Source organism: Lepidochelys kempii, chromosome 1 (genome assembly GCF_965140265.1).
Source record: "Lepidochelys kempii isolate rLepKem1 chromosome 1, rLepKem1.hap2, whole genome shotgun sequence".
Lineage (NCBI taxonomy): Eukaryota > Metazoa > Chordata > Testudines > Cheloniidae > Lepidochelys > Lepidochelys kempii.
The window spans coordinates 326,663,234-326,684,824 of NC_133256.1; the positions used below are offsets into that span (position 1 = coordinate 326,663,234).

Below are 21,591 nucleotides of genomic sequence, written 5' to 3' on the forward strand. Positions count from 1 at the left end.
ATTGAATCAATAGAGCTTTAAAAAAAACAGAGATGCACTCCAACTGGAACTTGGGGTCTGACTCCTCTCAGACTTTTGAGATCCTCAAATCTACATTCAGATCTGAACTGTACAGCTCTGGATCATCTATTTAAAAATATATCATTTCTGTATTCTAAAGAAATATCACCTTATCACTAACACCAATAATTACACTATCTTTTCCTTCTGAAGTAAAAAAAACCCATGAAACTGCTATTTACCAGTTGCAGTACATTGCTATGTGTAAATGAACAAAACAGTTCTCAAATACACTACTAATAAACCTGCTGTTAGTTCCTGGATACAACTGCTGTTGCAAATTTACCAAGACCAAGTATCGAAAACTCATCTTTATAATGAAGAGGGAGACACAAGTAAACAAGGCACTGAACTCCAGATGATATGAAATTAATTTAAGGAACTTATAAAGTTTCATGTAATTTTAATTTTCTACAGTTGTACTCTACATCCCAGGTTAATACCTTACTGCAACAAAAGGTGAAATGGTATTTGTGTGTCTGAAGATATTTAGATGTGAGATGATGGTGTGTAACAGGCCCAGACATACAGCAAAAGAGTACAGTGTAGGCAAAAATATGCTTTTAGGACTTGAGCAGGTGTCTCCAATTTAAAATACTGTTTTATATTTTGAGGGAAAAACTTTAAGAATTCCCAAACTGTATTAAAATTACAGCATTCCCCTTGCTCAGGTTTCCTGAACCACATTTATACACGATGTTGTCTGTACATAATCTACAGAAGAGAGACGTTGGTTGAACCACATTTTTTCCAAAGGAAATGCAAACCACACAAGATGTGAATTAAATGCTACTTGAATTATTGGTATTCTTATTTATTACTATTGGTAGTGGTAGTAGTAGTATTTTAAGGTACCAGTTACATAAATGTAAATTAGTACCACATCGCTACAGGAAATGGATCAATTTCCCTCCTTTCCACTAAGATTAAAGCCATTTACTTCTCATATATTCAATTTAAGGATTTACTTGCAGAACATTACTGATACGGCCATTTTACAGGCCATTGCTTTTGTTATCCTGCCAGAAGAGGTGACTCTTGCAACACACCCAACTAACATGGTGGAATGTAGAAACAGAGGCAGCTCTAGATCATTTAAGGGTGGCTTGTAAACTAATCCCTTCATCTATGTCTTCATCTATTTGTTATTTTTTATTGATGATGTGTGACTAGTATTTAATATAGGGTGAAATCCTGATTCCATTGAAGTCAATGAGAGTTCTGCCATTGGTGTCACTGGGGCCAGGATTTCATCCCTGATATTATTTCAGCTCCCTGATTAACTGACTAAAACTTTTATAAATAGGAAGATGGAACTTAGAGAGATTCCCATCTGGGCTTTGTACAAATACCCGTGGCACAAACCATTACATAAACATATATTCACAAGTAATCCAAGACTTTCACTTTCCACATTCACTCTTGTGGCCAACACATCACTTGTACAAGTACTTGTGGGAAGAATATAAAAAGGGTCACGAATTCCATCAAAATAAATAATCTTTTATTGAAAGTAATGTTTGTGAATATATATATATTTAGTAGCTGCACAGCACTGGTCAGTATATACCTATTTTTAAATATTTAGGGCTCAATTTTCCTCTCAGTAGAGCCTCAACCTGGCCTGCTTCAGTGTTGCAGGTGGTAATAATTTCAAGTTTTGGGTTCACAATTGTGCACTGATACAGTCAATGTCGTTTTAGATGTCTGACTACATGCTTATATGCTCTGCAAGGCTGGGACCATGTGTCACTGTATACTTGTACAGCATCTAGCACAACGGAGCCCTGATTCTAATTGTGTGTCTGGGCACTACCATAAAGCAAATAATTGCAAATAGTAATTGTTCCCATATATCAGGCATTTGAACATCTAAATGACCCTATTTGTGCCCACAAAGCTATTGTGTCTGTAAAAGGCTGGTGACCCTTAACTCACACACAAAAAAAGCAAAAAACATTTTACAGTTTACATGAGTATTTTAAACATACTTATGTTTGCAGTGTTATCATAGCCATGTTTAAGAGAGACAAGGTGGGTGAGCTAACATCTTTTACTAGACCAACTTCTGCTGGAGAGAGAGACAAGCTTTGGAGTTACATGAACCTGAAGAAGTGCTCTGTGTAGCTCAATAACTTGTCTTTCTCACCAACAGAAGTTGGTCCAATAAAAGATATTACCTCATCTAACTTGTCTCTCTTAAACATACTCAGAAAGTCAGTTCTAGCTGGGTTCATTAGAAAAGCTAAAGAGTATGATGCCTCTTCATGGTTGTTCCTCAGATGTTGTTCCTCACATTCCTTCCTGCAGACTTTCCTAAAGGAGCGCTTTGACAATGAAGAAATTAAACCAGATTTATGGATGTCCTTGGAAGGTGGAAACACCTGTACTGAATGTGGGATTCTAGCAGAGGAAACAGCTTTGTATTTTGGAGGTGATACCGTGAGGCAAGCTGTCACTCAAGACCTGGATTTGAGGGGTGCCAAGTATGTCATGTTACCCAGTAGAATTTGACATAGCTAATAGATTGTAATGGAGGGCTTCATTAAATAATAACAGAACAGGAGATGAGACAGTTCAGATAATAGGAAATGGAGCCTTTTTATGCATGGGCCACCACCAGAGTAGAGTCAGCTCAGGTAGGCAGTGACAAATCGTTCTTATTCTTACGGTCAATAGGGGACTTTTCGCTGACTGTATGCAGTGAGTTATGTTGTTAATATATTATTTGTGTAACACCCGCAGTATGCTTGCTGCTTTGTAGATATATAAGAGAAGGTTCTTAACCTACCGAGTTTACAATCTAAACAGACAATTTACAGACAAAAGTGTGGGAGAGTAGTGATGAATTGGTGGTCTCAGTATAGTCTTTAGTGTACGGGTAACTACATCACAACCTCACCACCACAGTTGGCACATGGGTTGCTAGTCTCAACAGAAAAGCTCAGAACTAAATGGGTATGCACCTGCAGAAGATTTTGGTCTCCAGGCGTGTATCACCGGCATATTTCACAAGCACTAAAAACAAATTTTTTTAAATAGCCAAGCAAAGTTGTTTATCTCAAAAATACAAATTATATTTAGTAATGCTGGACTACAGGGGAACTGGATGTAATCCCATACATTGTTGTAGCTGGGAGGGGTATGGATTGTGTTGAAGGAAGACAAATATTCAAAAATAATTCAAGAGACTCCCTCCTTTGCATCAAGGTCTGGTACATAGCAGCTAATTCAAGCCTATCATGAGGCTTCTGTAAACTGAATATGAAGCATTTAACACTTCAACATGGCCCAGGGAACCTCCTCCTGAGGTCTCTCCTCACCCCAAATCAGAGGAGTATGGGAAAGCAATGGATTTGCCAGATATTTAAAGAAACAATTCTCAGTGGTAATTGGTAACAAAGAGCCCAGTCCTGGCAACACTTACACACATGACTGGCTTTTCCTGGCTAAGTAGTCCTATTGAAATATGGGAACATATAAAAAATAATGTGCTTAAAGTCTTGCAGGATTGGGGTTGGCTTTTAACAGTTCATATTGCTCAGCAGTATATTTATTGTGATAACATTGAATTGCCCGGCGACAAGACAGCTGTGAAATATTACCTCTTGTTCATTAGCTACAAAGGTTTTACCTTAATTGTTTAACATACACAAGCTAGATATATTAGATGTGCAGCTTGTGTACACATGTGTGTCCAGAACTTTAGACGGTGTAAAGTAGCATATCTCCATTAAAGTAGGTAAAGCTCTGCCAATGTATGGCAGCTAAGAATATGGCCCATAAGATACAGGAGACAATAGCATGTTAGTTTCATCTGCCCACCTCAGTCTATCACTTTAAATAAGGTCTCACTCCTTCTGCTGAATTTTTTAAATTTTTGTATGTAGCTCTTCACTTCCCTTCCTTGTGTTTTACTGAAATCACTTCTTATTTTCATTCAGTTCCCTGGTTTCCCTGTTTAATTGCACACACAAATTAATATTTTTTGTGCACATGATTGCCTGTTTGCACCTACAGATGCATATTTTGCAGGATTTATTCAGACACTTGTTTTTGAAAATTTTGCCCTAAGTAAACATCACTTTTCTTTAATAAAACATTTTAGTATATTGAGCATTTTCAATCTATTTGTTGGCAGAAAACAAATCTCTTGAACTGTGTTTGGCAACAAATCTTCCATATTGTAGGGTACACGGTATTCTGTGAGTAACTACCAACATTTTTTCCTTCAGATTTCTACAGTACTGGGGAAGAATTGGAAGTGAAAACAACATGACAACATGCCACAGACCGACGTGCAGGAAGGAGGGAGTTCTGTTAGACTATTCAATTGATGGAGGCAAGTCAACAATTTAGTTGCATCCGAACAAACTTTTTGAGTATATTCAAACACCGTCATGTTTGAGAAGTATGCAGAATTAGATCTAACTTAAATATTTTAGGGTTAATTATTCAGAACGATAATCTTATATTATATAATCTAATATTAATATTAAAGTGTATTTTCCCCTCATATTAAATTGTCTTTGTTTCAAAAGAAACTAGATCCAGTCCTGGTACTTATACTCAAATAAATAATCCCATTGACTTTAGTTTGGCTAATCACATGAGTAGCAATAGTATTAGAAGTTAAGGTTTTCCCAGCAGATCATAGATATTATCTTATGACTTTCTATTACCTTCCATTAATTTTTAGACAATTTCTACCTTATGTTGTTTTACTAATCCTGAATCCTTTCATGATAGGCATATCTTGGATTTTGCTTCATGAGATGGATTATCAGAAATACATCTCGGTCAGACATGACTACATACTTCTCCCAGAGCACGCTCTGACCAATACAACTCGCCTGCGCTGGTGGCAACCTTTTGTGATGAGCAATGGAATTGTGGTTTCAGGCTCTGACCGTGCTCAGTGGGCACTAGATGACATACTAGTTGGAGGTGCTGAGATCAATCCCAGTCAACTAGTAGATACATTTGATGATGGTAAGGAAGGATGTAACAAGCATTCTCTTATCTGATTTAAGAAGCCTGTGTCAGCCTGTTTATTGAACTAAACAATTCTTAACTGAAGGTCTTTCAAATGCACATTTTAATTTATTTTTCAACTGTACATTGTTTTCTTTTTATAAACAATTACAAGGTTGATATTTTATTGCTTATGTTCATTTTAAGGATTATTTTTTATTTCACTATGATTTTTTTTTAAATCCAAACAGTTATAGGACAGTTCAGTTTATTTCATCTAACTACCTGGATTTGGAAATTCCCACTATGCCATATTTTTTAAAAAATACTAGTATTGAAATCAATTTAAACTATCTGACTAGGGCTGACACTTTAACTAAGACTCTTTGTTACTTATTTACCATATATCATTAAAATGTTGTACATAATGACTCTGTGGATTCAATACTAAGCCTACATGTTTGCTGAGACATTCCAGTAATTGTGTGTAACTCACGTTAATAGAAGGAACTTCCCATGAAGAAAACTGGAGTTTTTACCCTAATGCAGTCAGGACTGCCGGATTCTGTGGCAACCCCTCATTTCACCTCTACTGGCCAAATAAAAAAAAGGACAACACACACAATATCCTGTCCTCCAGGGAGCTCATTATACAGCCAGGATACATGATGCAATTTAAAGTAAGGAAAACATTCTCTTTATCCAAAGTAAAGCATACAAATAAAAATTCACCTAATTTGTCTGTGGAATTTATTACAGTTTCAAGTAGAATATAAAATTCAGTAGTCTGTTAAATATTTAATAACTTGTTTGTTGGAATGCCAGGAAATACAGTAATAGAATAAAAAACATGGGGTCAGAATGATTGCATAAATGTATGCAATGTGGTAGCCATGTTGATTCCAGGGTATTAGAGAGACAAGATGAGGTAACATCTTTTGTTGGACCAACTTCTGTTGGTGAGAGAGACAAGCTTTAGAGCTTACACAGACCTGAAGAAGACCTCTGTGTTAAGCTCAGAACTTGTCTCACTTACCAAGAGAAGTTGGTCCAACAAAAAAAATATTACCTCACCCCTTGTCTCTGCATAAATGTTATTTCAAGCCAGAATGGAATGACTGTCCCTTTCCTCAGGGTTGCTAGAGGTATTGATTGCCTGATTGCTCTCTACTGAAGTGAGTGGCAACTCGGTCTTATGCAGAACAACTATTCTTATTCTCATATCTAAGTGAGATGTTATTATAATAGCAGCTGCTGGGTGGTTGGGACAAGGAGACAAAGACTGACTGAAACTGAACATTAAGGCAAGATTAGTAAGTCCAGTAAGATGGAGATCTGGGGAATGTGCATGCCATTGCCTACCAAATGAGCATTGAGAAGAAAGAAACAATTCCTACCAAGGAACAGGCAGAAAAGGAGAGACAGAGTCAGAGTTGGGCAGAAAAATAACTAATGAGATATATTGAAAATCTGAAGGTGCTAAAAGTAATAGCCCTTTTTGTTACTTGGTCATCTGTCATGGAAAAATGGCCCAGAGAATCAGCAAAGCACCACTTGATGTTACTCTTGATTTTTAGCTGGATTTTTTAATGAGGCCAACACATTTTATAATCAATACAATGTAGCTATTAAATTATTATTGCTACTACTTTTTTGTATTGCAGTAGTGCTCAAAATCTGCTAGGCATTTTACAAACAAAAGAGAAGACCCTGACCCAAAGAGCACACAGGCTTAAAAAACAAAGACAGGATGTAACATATGAGCAAAGCGATAGGCTGATAGACATATGTGTCTTCCTAGTTACATTTGCTTCTTGGTCTTTTATTGTTGTTTTTAAATTAAACACTCTGTTTTCCATTTCTGCCACAAATTAACACCTTCATCTTCTCACACAGCCATTGCCAGTTTTAGGGCAATTCTACGCTACAGCACTACATCGGCACAGATGCACTGATGCAGCTGCACCACTGTAGCGCATCTGGTGAAGAACGCGCTATGCCGATGGGAGAGCGCTCTCCTGTCGACATTATTACTCCACCTCGGCAAGAAGTGGAGGCTATGTTGGCAGGAGAGCATCTCCCACTGACATAGCACCAGTGTGGATAGCATGAAACTTGCATCGCTTGGGTGGGGGTGAATCTTTTTCATACCCCTGAGCTACGTAAGTTAGATGAACATAAGCGTGGACCTGACCTTAGATTCAATGTCTGTAATCCACTCCCTCACAGCATTTGACCCACACACACACAATCCACCACCTTCAAAGTTACCCCAGGGATGAATTTTACCTACTGTTACTATTGTATACAAAGGGTGTAGAAAGCCTTGTATATCAGCTTCACAGGCAGTCAGCTTACTCAATCAGCCATCTTTTATCTAGATTTCAGTGGGTGTGATTTGTGTTGATCCAGACGAGATGGTACATTCATATTATTAAGTTCTCTTCCCTTGGCTAAATTTTGCTCCTGACTTTCCTATATTTTCTGTGCTCTCCTTACTGCTACAGATGTTATTTCTAAACTAAGGATTCAGTTCTCCTGTACAGCTGCAGTGAGGGCACAGGTTTTGAAGCTGCTCAAAGTCAGATGTTTCTGTTTGTTAGCCATTCAGTAATATGTCAAGTATATTGAAGTCTCTGAACTTGAGCATCACATAATGTTAAGAGGAGTCATCTGTTTATTTCCTCAGACATACAGCACATTTCTGTTTACAAAGCCTTTTAAAACGATTTAACCCGATGAACCTGAGTATACACCAAACTGTGCAGGCCAAGATTTTCATAAATAGTTACCTAAAGTTAAGTTCTTCAATCCATATTTAGGCACTTAAATAAGTGACCTGACTTTCAAAAGTTCTGAGCATCCAGCAGTTTACATTGACTTTCATAGGAGCTGCAGGGTGCCCAGAACTTTGAAAATCTAACTATTCATGTTAGTGTCTACATGATTTAGGAGCCTAATGTTAGGCACCTGTTGTTGAAAATCTTTACCCCTAGTTCCAAATGCATTCTAAGCTCTAGTACCTAGAATGGCACTTCCCTTTTTATTATTGTACATTAGAATACAAAAGATGGACATTAGTCTCAGGTTACATGGTATAAAAAGACCCAGATATCATTATTAATATTTCCAGTCTTATGCAAAGATCCACAAAGGCAGCAAAGTTTGAAGTGGTGCACACTTTAGTTTTTAGTGTGTTTTTGTTGGGGCGGGGTGTTAGATCTAAGTTTGCAGTCTTCTAATTCTGTATCTTTAGAAAGAAAGGGCAACCGACAGTTCATTAGGTATTCCATTAAATGTCCGTTGGATCTCCCTGATCTAGCAGTACCTGATCCATTTTATTTGTGTTTCAGATTGTGGTGGGTTGTGAGGCAACTTCTTGTGGTGACCTGCACTCTGTAATGCTGGAATACACCAAGGATGCCAGGTAAGCTGTCTCGATCATTTACCCCAAGATATTGCAAGACCAATGACACTGTACCTGGAGTTACAGCTAATGAGCATATTGCTGGTAAACAGAACACACAAATGTCTTCGAAGTATCTCTTGTTTTAGTATGTCGTGCTCTTTGATAAAGGACTATAAATTTTGGGCTAAAGCTATGCTGTACTAGAAGCCTTGTGATGCTAATTTGTAGTTTAACTGGTGACATTATTGTCTTCTGCAATGTAGAATAATAGGATATATGAATTACTTCAAAAAGTTGGACTGTATTTTGAGCTTAAATGCCTTTTGGGTGAAAACAAGACCATGGAGCAAATCCAGTATAAAAGGGCTCTTCTCTGACCTCTAAAGGGAAGGACTAAGGAAAAGAATTCTCAGTCATAACCTATAATGTCAGGTCACAGGGGCTCCTGGTCTCTGCTTCCCAAATCCCCTTACCTGCACAGATGTATCACAGCATTTCCACCCTGTGGGAGGTTACCATCGCTACACAAAGTTTGCAGACTTTCATACTCTATTTGTGATTACAGTGCATGGAAATTATTGCTGAAGACCATTTGTGGTTTTTTAAAAAGAAATATTGCCATGACCTCTAGTATGTTGCTAACTTCCCTTTCATTATTATTTTCAGTTGTTCTAACAACATATTTTCTTTGCTTCCTACAGGACAGATTCATGGCAACTTGTCCAGACGCAGTGTCTTCCTTCCTCATCTAATAGCATTGGCTGCTCCCCATTTCAATTCCATGAAGCTACCATCTATAACTCCGTCAACAGCTCCGCATGGAAAAGAATAACTATCCAGCTGCCTGATCATGTCTCCTCCAGGTAGGTTACCAAAAGGTCAGCTCACTTTGGAGATATCAAACTTCATCTGTCTAGCTGGCACTGTTAGTATGGAACAACTGGTGAATGTAAAGTGTCTCTCTTTTGTCTGGACATGGAAATGATACATAATGGACACCTTTGGAATTGCTTTTCTTTAATAAAAACTGCTACTGCCAAGGATTAAATACCCATGACATTCAGGCTAAAGATTGCCATTGTGACACAATCATAAGGCCTCATCCTGCAAACACTTATTACTTTGAGTAGTCCATTGAAGCCAATCAGGGTAGTCATGTTAGCAAGCACTAATATTGGTAGTAAGTGCTTTCTGGGTTGGGATTTATAATTGTAGACCAATGTAAATCTTTAGACCGGGTGTTCTCAAACTTCATTGTACCATGACCCGCTTTCGACAACAAACATTACTTCACGACCCCAGGAAAGGGAACTGAAGCCTGAGCCCGCCCAAGCCCCACTACCCAAAGTTGGGGGGGCCAAAGCCCGAGCCTCACCACTCTGGGCAGGGGGGCCAAAGCTGAAGCTCAAGGGCTTCAGCCCCAGGCAAGGGGTCTGCAACCTGAGCCCTGCTGCCCAGGGCTGAAGCCCTCAGGCTTTGGCCCTTGGCAGTGGGACTTGAGCTTCAGCCCTGGGCCCCAGGAAGTCTAAGCCAGCCCTGGCGACCCCATTCAAAGGGGGTCGGGACCCACAGTTTGAGAACTGCTGCTTTAGACTCAGGGCAGTATTTTCAAAAATAGAAATCTGAAATTAGGCTTCTAAACCCATCTCCTGGAAACTGATTTTTGAAAATGCTGAGCACTCAACAGCTCCAGGTTATCTTCCTAGGAGCTGTTGGGTTCACAAAGCTTTTGAAAATCACAAAAGTGTCTAAGTGTGCATTTAGGAGCGTAACTTCTATTTTTGGGGATCTTAGCCAGAGGCTCTGTCTACGGCACAAGCCAGGGGTGTGACTCCCCTGATTGTGTACACACGTTTGCACCGGGTCTCATTGCGCAAGTATAAATAGCAGTAGAAAGGGTAGCAGGAGTGGCAGCACGGCAGAGTTCAAACCTCATTGAAACCGGTAGATACGTACTCGGCACAGCTAAGCCGTACCTCCGCTGTCGATACCTGTGCCACAGCAGCTACCCTGCTGTAAATACGCACGCTACTTGATGTGAGCTAGCACAAGCATGTGACACAAGCAGGGGAATCACAGCCCTATCTGGTAGCGTAGACTAGCCAGAGTCTGCTATCTATTTAATCCTAAAGCTGCTTAACTGAAGGTCGTGGGACCACTTACAGAAGTGTGCCCTAGAATGAGTAGTAAATGTTTTCAGGATGAGGCCTATCGATATAAAACTCCATTTCAATGGAATAAAGAGTGCTGGTGTTCTTTAGCGTGGTGTGGCCCTCTGGGGAAAGCTGGGAACTGGGAGCCTGGACTTCTGGGTACTATTCTCTGAGCTCTTTCGCTGACTCAGTGTGCGACATTGAGCAAGACACTTTAGTCTCCTCTGTGCCTCACCCCAAAATGCAAATCTAGAGTTCTTACCATTCATTTTTTCTGTTTCAACTTGTGTCCATATGGTTGACTGTTTCTGTACAGAAATGTTTAAGTGTTGTCTGCAACATAATATGATATTGTGATGTTTGGTATTTGTAGTGCAACTCAGTTCAGGTGGATTCAGAAAGGAGAGGAAACAGAGAAGCAAAGCTGGGCAATAGATCATGTGTACATTGGAGAAGCCTGCCCTAAACTCTGCAGTGGTCACGGATATTGCACTACTGGAGCCATTTGCATTTGTGATGAAAGATACCAAGGTTTTATTTCTTATATTCCTATATATATATATGTGTGTGTATGTAAATATGTTAATCTGGCTCAAATGAAACAAATAAAATAGAGACACAGCCAAATATACTAACTCAGCACTGGAGTGCCTGAGTAACCAGTGACAAGATATAAATTCATAAATAGAAAGACTTTTCACTTTTGAATAACAGCTATCCCTGCCCTTTTTTACCTCCAGATTGAATTACTGTAACTTATTCTACGTGGAGCTACACTTAAAGGCCACTCAGACCTTACCAAGTGCAGAATGTGGCTGGCTGCTTACTCTCCACACAGAGACCGTGTTACACCTATGTTCGTTTCACAGAGTACACAGGCTTCCAGTTTGTATTCAAGTTTTTTATTTTGACCTGTAAGGGCTCAGTCCTGCAAGTACAGCACTTGGGTCCTGAGCCATCGAATCTATTAAACGTGTGCTTATAAGTACATGAGTAGTCCCACTTAACTGCTTAAGTGCTTTGTTGGATCAGGGCCAGATTGCTCACCACCTTGCAGGACTGAGCCCCATGACATTGAGTCCTGGCTGACTTAGAGACATTTCCATTAAAGCAATTGTTTCAGGCCTCCTGCAGACTTAGGCAGACATAACTGCATTGGTTTACACTAGGTTCACATTTTGAAGGTTTTCATTGCAAACAGGAAAGCTAGAGACTTAGGTCCTGATCTTCCTCTCCCTGTTACTATGCAAATCCTACTGGAGTCAGTGTCATTACACTGCTGTAAATGAGAAGAGAATCGTGGCCTTATTTTTTTTAAATGAAACCTTAGATTCTCATGCACAGTCAAACAACAGTTTGAACATAATCTGCAATTAGGAAGCAATGTATGCCACTGTGCAGTCACATTATACACAGGGCCCTGCCTGTGGCAGTAACTACAAGAAGTTGAATCTGCAGTTGAATTCAGTCATTTTTTCTCAATGTTTTGATACTTGTCTGTATTATAATTTCGCCTTATCATTTTTAGGTGATGACTGCTCTGTTTTCAGCCATGATCTTCCCAGTTACATTAAAGATAACTTTGAATCTGAAAGAGTCACTGAAATAAACTGGGAAACTATTCAGGGTGGAGTTATAGGGAATGGATGTGGACAGCTGGCACCATATGCCCATGGAGATTCACTGTACTTTAACGGATGTCAAATAAGGCAAGCTATTACTAAACCTCTGGATCTCACCCGAGCAAGGTAACAACACTTTACTATTAATTTGAAATACAACCTTAACTGCTCAGGACAGAAGTAACTACTTATAAAAATGAAATGGCATGTAGAGTTGTAATGATAATGATGAATAGGGATGGCTCTCCCAGGTTGGCATACACCTCTCAGCAGCAAAAAATTAAGGGCAGCAAAATGTTTAGCAGCTGTCAACTGGGAGTTTGTCTGAATAGGAAGTGACTGTTGGCTGGAAAGGTCAGATGGTTTTAGCACACCCAAGAGAGCACTGTATGTGTAGCCAGCACTGAAGATGAGGCCATTGGCAGAGGCTGGATGCCAGACTGTTTGGACCGTTAGTGAGTGAGGATGCTAACAGTAATTACAGACCCACTTTCGGTATTCCTGGTAAACTACAATTACATTCACCTACCAGCTAACAAGAATACCTTTTTCATCTCTGCTGTTTCTCTGGCCATAGAGTACAAAATGGAATCTGTCAAGTTTGGTTCTTAACAGAAGGAATGCTTATAGGACACTGTATTTATCACTGAGGCCAATTGTAAAAGGCAAAATTAGGATTAGGACCTTTCCACAAATTTGCCAAAATATTATCCATAAAGTTAAGCTTTTAACTTCTTATTTAGGTACCTAAACAAGGATTTAGAAGGCACTTATTTTCTTTTGTCCTTTGTTTTTTCCCTTTTTAATTTTTTGTACCTGTTCCTATTTGACTTTTTGGCATTCTTGATACACCTCACTTTTGAGCAGTTACATTGTAATCATGGATTGATTGCCTCCAATTACACAGATGGATGTTAAAATTCTGTTTAAACAGAAAAGTGGTAAGAAAGCATATTCTTACTGAGAAAGGGGGTTGTGTTTTATGGATATTACAGCAGTTTATTTGTTTGCTAATAGTAATTATTCTTGAAGTTCTGTATTTTTAAAAAAGGGTAAGGTCACATTGGCAATGTTTTCACTCCTACTTTAACACGTTACATACATTAAAAATCATTGTTCCCTGTGTTTTACAGCAAAATAATGTTTGTTTTACAAATTGGAAGCATTTCACAAACAGAGAGTTGCAATACCAACCTGAGTGATCCTAATACTGTAGACAAGGCAGTTCTACTCCAGTACAGTGTAAATAATGGAATTACATGGCAAGTAATAGCACAGCATCAGCCAAAGGACTTTATACAAGCCCAAAGAGTGTCTTACAATGTCCCGCTGTAAGTACCCAATCACACTACTTTACTTCTAAATGCATACTATAAATTTCCTGCGGAAAGGAATCTGTGCAGGAAAAGAGAGGAGACAAGGGAAAGTGGAGGAAAAGGATGATAATTATAGCTATAATTAAAACCATAGCCTGCAGTCCTTTGGTATCATTAAAATAAGTGCAAAATCTTTACTTTAAATTTAAAATATAAAAGAATAAACCATCAAAACCTTGTTTTTGTTTCCTGGATCAATTCTGTTTAAGTAAAAAGCATTTATATTGTTTCCCCTTAACTCTTTCACGAATGCTGTATATTGAGGTTTAGGAGCACATGGATAATATTTTGGCTTTGCTTTTAGTGTTTTTGGGGGTAGATAGGCAGGCTGAAAAGGGTCCTTCTTAGTATGGAGGTCTAGCTGGTACTTCTGTTTGTAACCATAGGGAGGCACGAATGAAAGGAGTCTTACTGCGCTGGTGGCAGCCCCGTCACAATGGAACAGGTCATGACCAGTGGGCTTTGGACCATGTAGAAGTCGTCCTGTGAGTATCAGATTCACCTCATAACATCTCCATCTCAAAAAGCGTTGAAATGCCTTCAGCACGGCATGAATGTTGAACTCAGTAAGAAATGTTCTCTGAAAATCATTCTTTGCTTATGTTCTCCACTGACTGCAAAGGTCAGCAATTAAGGCAACCAGGAAATAAAGTTACAGACCAGGGGAGCATATTGTGCATCATGGAGAAATGCAGAAGGGAATGCATGGACTTTAGCATCTTTAAATATTGGTGTATTCATATAAATCATCAAGGTCTTTGAAATATTGTATGATGTGATATCTGAAAGGATGTGTGTGTTCAGCAACTACGCTGGCATATAAAGTTGATGTACATCCTTTCAAAGATACAAAATAGTCTATTGTATTGCTCTTTGTACAGAGTAATGTTGTTGAATCAGGCTCTGAAAAATTGCATTAGCAACTAATGCCATATTCATTTCCTTTTTTTAGTAAGAAGGATACTGTTCAGAAACAGGGTTCACTGTATCAGGTTCCTATGATCCGAGCTCTATATTCATCCCCTGTCAAGATTTTACCAAGTAAAGTGTCTTCACCATATTGATTTCCCCATTAATAAAATGGGTCTCACTCTCAATATTAACCCGTTTTTACTGTATTACGTCACAGAGAGATTATCTGCTTTTTCTTTAACAATTTAGTTCCAGTAGAGCTGAAATGCTAATGCCTTGACGGGCTGGGACTCATCGCTGACAGTGGTTGGCAGAGAGAAGCGTGTCTTCCCAATAGATAGGTTCAAATGTTCATTTTTTTGAAAAACTTAAAAAATCAGCATAGAAATTAGATTTGGATAACATCCAGATTTAGTAATTGTAAAAATGAGGTTTCTGTCTTTAAATTCAAACTAGTAGAGGCACCACAAGTATTGTTTTGTAACAGTAGCAAATTGGATTACTTGAGCTCTAGTTAGCCCTGTTCTACTTTCCACTGAGGCGCACCAGCTTGCATGGCATTCATATCAACCCCAAACCAAAAACCACACTGGTCCCAACACTAAGTAGCTGTATGCGCTCCACTGCTTTTACACACCTTGCTGGGCTCTGCCTTCATAACATTAACCCTAAATTTGAAGGAACAGAGGGATGTACATGGTTCTTGGCATCTCCCAATAACTAAGAATGTAAATACCCAAGGCTAACTATTTAGGGCAGTGTTTGAACTGAGGAAAGGTACAATGCGTATGCAACATTTCCACTTCTCTCTGCTTTAAGGTGGGGTTTTCTTTAAGTTGAAAAAAGGAGAAAAGCAGTTGAGAAAAAAAACAAAGCAATCTGAACATTAATTATACTGACCATTGAGTATAATCAGGAAAAATGAGATAGAATTTGGAAGAAGAAAATTTAGGCTGAATACCAGGAGAACCTCTGACAGTGCAATCTGTCATGCTATAGGAGAGTCACCCAAGAAAAGTAGTGGAAGCCCTATAATTTAAAACTAGACTGGAGAAAGCAATAGAAAATATACTGTAGGAATAGTATATCTGCTTTGTCCAGGAGAGGAATTAGATATGCAGACCATGCCACCTCCTCTTCCCCATTGCTCGTGTTGAGGACTTTTTGAGGGCCTCTCTGGGTTTTGGGCAAAGCCAGAATAGAGAGAATAACCTTTGCTCCCTGCATTGGATATTGGATGTAGGTTTTCAGAGAAGCGTCTATATGCCTGTCAGAGATTTAGCTCTCAATCTCCCAAGGTAGACAGACCATTACAAATGAACTGTTTACTTCCACAGCAGATATTGGTACATACAGAGCTATCGCAGTATGTTAGTAAAAGGCCAGATGTAAAATCAAAAACCCTGCTAATCACAATATGGTAAGATATGCTGCTCTCAGGAATTTAAAAATTATACACAATGGCACATATGGCAGGTACTATTTAGTAGTTAATTAGTTCTAACCTCTTTGTATCTCCCTGTAACTGCACTGGTTAGAACTGTACTTAATCTGAATATTCTCTACATTACATAATTAAAAATTTCTTTTAAATAACATTCAGCTATAGCACAAACTCAGAACACTCAAAATCCCAACTCTTGCTTAGACATTGCCAAGGGGAGGCAATAGCATGAGGATACAGGAATAAGAGCTGAGAGACCTGGGTTGTCTTCCTACCTCTGCTGGTACCTCATTGTGTCATCTTGGGCTGGTCACTTTGCCTCTCTGCACCTCAGTTCCCCCATTTTCAAAATGAGGCTAATGATACATAACCACTCTTGTAAAGTGCTTCGAGAAGTATAGATGAAAAGCTCTATATAAATGTTAATTATTACCATTATTACTATTAATGCTTGATCATAGAATCATAGAATCATAGAATATCAGGGTTGGAAGGGACCCCAGAAGGTCATCTAGTCCAACCCCCTGCTCAAAGCAGGACCGATCCCCAATTAAATCATCCCAGCTAGGGCTTTGTCAAGCCTGACCTTAAAAACTTCTAAGGAAGGAGATTCCACCACCTCCCTAGGTAACGCATTCCAGTGTTTCACCACCCTCCTAGTGAAAAAGTTTTTCCTAATATCCAACCTAAATCTCCCCCACTGCAACTTGAGACCATTACTCCTTGTTCTGTCATCTGTTACCACTGAGAACAGTCTAGATCCATCCTCTTTGGAACCCCCTTTCAGGTAGTTGAAAGCAGCTATCAAATCCCCCCTCATTCTTCTCTTCCGCAGACTAAACAATCCCAGTTCCCTCAGCCTCTCCTCATAAGTCATGTGTTCCAGTCCCCTAATCATTTTTGTTGCCCTCCGCTGGACTCTTTCCAATTTTTCCACATCCTTCTTGTAGTGTGGGGCACAAAACTGGACACAGTACTCCAGATGAGGCCTCTCCAGTGTCGAATAGAGGGGAACAATCACGTCCTTCAATCTGCTGGCAATACCCCTACTTATACATCCCAAAATGCCATTGGCCTTCTTGCCTACAAGGGCACACTGTTGACTCATATCCACCTTCTCGTCCACTGTAACCCCTAGGTCCTTTTCTGCAGAACTGCTGCCTAGCCATTCGGTCCCTAGTCTGTAGCGGTGCATGGGATTCTTCCGTCCTAAGTGTAGGACTCTGCACTTGTCCTTGTTGAACCTCATCACATTTCTTTTGGCCCAATCCTCCAATTTGTCTATGTCCCTCTGTATCCTATCCCTACCCTCCAGCGTATCTACCTCTCCTCCCAGTTTAGTGTCATCTGAAAACTTGCTGAGGGTGCAATCCACACCATCCTCCAGATCATTTATGAAGATATTGAACAAAACCGGCCCCAGGACCGACCCTTGGGGCACACCACTTGATACCGGCTGTCAACTAGACATGGAGCCATTGATCACTACCCGTTGAGCCCAACAATCTAGCCAGCTTTCTATCCACCTTATAGTCCATTCATCCAGCCCATACTTCTTTAACTTGCTGGCAAATACTGTGGGAGACAGTGTCAAAAGCTTTGCTAAAGTCAAGGAACAACACGTCCACTGCTTTCCCTTCATTCATAGAACCAGTTATCTCGTCATAGAAGGCGATCAGGTTAGTCAGGTATGACTTGCCCTTGGTGAATCCATGCTGACTGTTCCTGATCACTTTCCTCTCCTCTAAGTGCTTCAGAATTGATTCCTTGAGGACCTGCTCCATGATTTTTCCAGGGACTGAGGTGAAGCTGACTGGCCTGTAGTTCCCAGGATCCAGTTGATGGTCTTATATGCATTTGTGTTGCAACATTAAGCATCACAATTTGTATTATGGATACAGTTTATCTTAAATTCTTAATTCTCCTTGATTCTCTAGACATATACTGTTTGTAATATCTGAGTTTCCTTGGGATTTTCAATAACTGAGAGAAAAAGAGAGAGGATAAGGAAGAAAATGGGTCCTAGAAGTGTAGGAAAGTTGATATGCTGGGTCAGATTCACAGCCCCAGAAAATGGTGATGTAAGTTCTTTGTTAATATATCAGTGTAAGCAAGAATTAATTGGGGTAACATATGTCAAGGAGGTAGAGGGGCAGAGCTGTACCAACCAACAGATGCAATTTTGTGCTGTATTTTATTTCTGAAAGGGTTAAATAAAATATTTTAATTAAAAGTAATGGAGGAGCAGCTTTACCCTAAACCTTCTTCAACTTCTCCGTAGACTGCTTATCCTGCTACAGGCCTGCCTTTCCATCTCAACTTGTCACTTACACCACCATCTGTGTCATCTCGTAATTTGCCTTTACAAACTAAATTCTGCACACAAAAATACCCCATGCCAGGAGCATCCATTGGAGCTAAGATGTCAGGAAGCCACAGGGAGTGGCAGAGTTGTGTCCTGGATTGATCCATGGATTATGGGCACAGAATCCCTGCCCACTCTGCAAGCGAACAAAACCTACCTCCACAATGGATTGATCCAAGGAAAAAGCCAAGAGGCAATCTTCTCATAATTTTCCACCCCACTCCAGTCCCCTTGCTAGTGTTTTCTGAGAGGGTGTTATCTGAGTATTAGTCAGCAAATAACTAATGATTCATATGTAGGGTGACCATGTGTCCCAGAAAACCAGGAATATCCCTATTTTCAGGTCCTCTCTGATGGTCCCTGTCTGTTTAATAAAATTTGAGTTTCGCCACGTTTTTGTAACACCTGCAAATTGGCCACCTGAAAGAGACACCAGTTAGCTGAGTTGGTGACAGTATTCACAGGCCAGCTGAGTGCACCTCAAGGACTAGCCCTGGCCAGGCCGGTCATATGTTGACAACCTGTCCTGCTCCCAAGGAGGCCCCCCAGGGAGTCCCCTCTTCCTCAAGTTCTCAAACTACCTCTCCTCAAAACATAGAGCTAGAGGCACAGTGTGGTGAAGGAGAGGGAGAGGCATTGCGTGGCTCAGGCACAAATCAAGGAGTGGTCACACTCTTCTCTCTCACCATCCTGTGTACACCTCCCTACCCCGCAGCAAAATCATCCCCTTCCCTGCCTTCTTTTGCTCTACCCCTGGGGGACAGACATCCTGGTTTTTCATTTTAAAAATCTAGTCATCCATGTTGTCAATGTGTATTGAGGGGCTCCCACATACATCTCAAACATCCCAGGGGGAGACGGTATAAACACCATATACACCATCTGATTATAAACCTTACTATTCCAGCCATAATATTAAACCATACTATGATCATACTTTGTATTCCTTTTTCTCTGGCAGGGGGTTGAGGGCTGCAAATTAAAGACCAGCTCCTCATCTCCCAGGCCAACCCCTTTGTTCTGCCATGGCACAAAGGGGCTAGAAAGCCACCCAGGAGCAGGTGGGGGTTCCTCTTGCATAGGGAACGCTCTTGCTGGTGTAGAGCAGGCTATTCAAGCTACATGCACCATATTCCTTGTCCAGCATAGAAGGTATGTTGGTGAATTGTGAGGCATGACCAGAGCACCTTGAACTCCAGCAGTCCTGTGCTAGCAGAATGGCCACAGCTACAGGAGGGCCATTGTAGCAAGCATGGATTAGAGCTTGATGTCAGGAACAGAAACAGTACTTAGCTTTCCACAGGACTAGGGGAGCACAAAGGAAGGATTAAGTAATCTCTGACTCCTGCCCCATGTTCTGCACTGGATGTGAGTCAGTGAGACCTGAGTATCTGGCTCTGACGTTATTAAATTCAAATTGTTTAAAAGCTATAAAAGTATCTTAGTAAGCATCTTAATCCTCTGGCTGCTGAGGATGATGATACTTCTTCTCTTGCCGTATGCAGTGCAGTGGTAGCTGTGTTAGCCCCAGAATATTGCAAAGAAAAGGTGGGTGAGGTAATGTCTTTATTTGGCCCAGCTTTCGAGCCATGCAGAGCTTTTCTTCAGATCAGCTTTTCTCTCTCGCCAACAGAAATTGGTCCAATAAAAGATATTACCTCACCCACCTTGTGTCTCTGTACATCTCCACATTCTGTACTGAGGTGCCCCCTTCTTACCACAACTCCCCATGCCTCTTCTCTCTAACCCTCCATTGCTTTCACCACTTTTCCTCCCTAAGCATGCAGACAGCCAGATCCGCCCAGCCCACCTCCAATCACTGCCAGTTGGCCTGCATGCACTGAACAACTGTAGGTTCCATACCAGCTTCTCCTCACCCCCAGCATCTGCAACTGGTATGCACGCCCTGTCCCCGAAGAGTCCCACCTTCAAGAAGAGTGAGGGACATATGGGGAGAGCAGGCTGGGAGCAGTGGCACCCTGCAGGGATGTGGTCAATAGGGACTCATTGCAAGCAAGAGTGCTGGTCTGATTCTACTTTCCAGCAACTACAAATGTTCCCTGCTCCTCCTCCAGTGCCCTCTAGTGACCACTTAATCCCTTAGAACAGGCGTGGCCAATCTGTGGCTCCGGAGCCACATGTGGCTCTTCAGAAGTTAATATGTGGCTCCTTGTATAGGCACCGACTCCGGGACTGGAGCTACAGGCGCCAACTTTCCAATGTGCCGGGGAGTGCTCACTGCTCGACCCCTGGCTCTGCTACAGGCCCTGCTTCTGCTCTACCCCTTCCCGCCACCTCCCCTGAGCCTGCCATGCCCTAGCTCCTTCCTCTCCACTCCAGAGCCTCCTGCACACCACGAAACAGCTGATTGGGAGGTGCAGGGTGGGAAGGGGAGGCGCTGACTGGCGGGGCTGCCGGTGGGTGGGCGGCACTGGGAGCGGGGGCAGGAGCTGATGAGGGGCTGCTGACGTATTACTGTGGCTCTTTGGCAGTGTGCATTGGTAAATTCTGGCTCCTTCTCAGGCTCAGGTTGGCCACCCCTGCCTTAAAAATAGAGCAGTTTCTAGAGTTACGTTTATGAATATTTTTATACTTACATGACTTCAAAATTTCCATTTTGATGCTTTAGCTCTTCTCATCCCTCCAAATATTTAAAATTAATTTTCTCCTGAGCCTCCATGCCAATTTAGAGTCCAGAACATAGTTTATAGCTGAGTTATAAACAGGATTATCATATATTGTTCATTCTGATTGACTCCTGATTCTGATAACACAATCATACCACTAGCCTGTGACTATCAGATGCTGTATGAGCTACATTTCCAGAAGCCTAGCCTAGCCTCCCCTGTTGTGGAGGCAATTTTTTTTCTCCCAAGATAGATGACACAAACAAATATGCCAATATTTGGAACAGCCCCTAATTTTCACATGCAAAACCTATGTGTGCAATCAGGAAGGCTGGAAACAAGGGCCTATCTGTAATACTTCTTTGAATTATTCAATTAATACAACAGAAATATTGCTAATCCTGTAATGCAGCTGCAAATAGTGCTCAGAGTGAATATAGAAGCTATTTGGAATACAGTATATATTGGTAAAAAGAAAAGGAGTACTAGTGGCACCTTAGAGACTAACCAATTTATTTGAGCATAAGCTTTCGTGAGCTACAATGGCTCACAAAAGCTTATGCTCAAATAAATTGGTTAGTCTCTAAGGTGCCACTAGTACTCCTTTTCTTTTTGCAAATACAGACTAACTCGGCTGCTACTCTGAAAC

General features: G+C 40.7%; 1 protein-coding gene across 2 annotated transcripts in view; it reads left to right on the forward strand.

The window, feature by feature from the left end:
* RELN (reelin) overlaps window positions 1-21,591 on the forward strand; it is a 449,490-nt gene that overhangs the window by 418,749 nt on the left and 9,150 nt on the right. For both annotated transcript variants that reach the window (XM_073328520.1, XM_073328521.1), the window contains exons 54-63: window positions 2,371-2,546; window positions 4,296-4,402; window positions 4,810-5,052; window positions 5,539-5,714; window positions 8,388-8,461; window positions 9,145-9,306; window positions 10,970-11,127; window positions 12,125-12,344; window positions 13,352-13,549; window positions 13,981-14,079. In XM_073328520.1, the coding sequence (XP_073184621.1) occupies window positions 2,371-2,546; window positions 4,296-4,402; window positions 4,810-5,052; window positions 5,539-5,714; window positions 8,388-8,461; window positions 9,145-9,306; window positions 10,970-11,127; window positions 12,125-12,344; window positions 13,352-13,549; window positions 13,981-14,079 (1,613 nt within the window). The remainder of the gene's footprint in view (window positions 1-2,370; window positions 2,547-4,295; window positions 4,403-4,809; window positions 5,053-5,538; window positions 5,715-8,387; window positions 8,462-9,144; window positions 9,307-10,969; window positions 11,128-12,124; window positions 12,345-13,351; window positions 13,550-13,980; window positions 14,080-21,591) is intronic.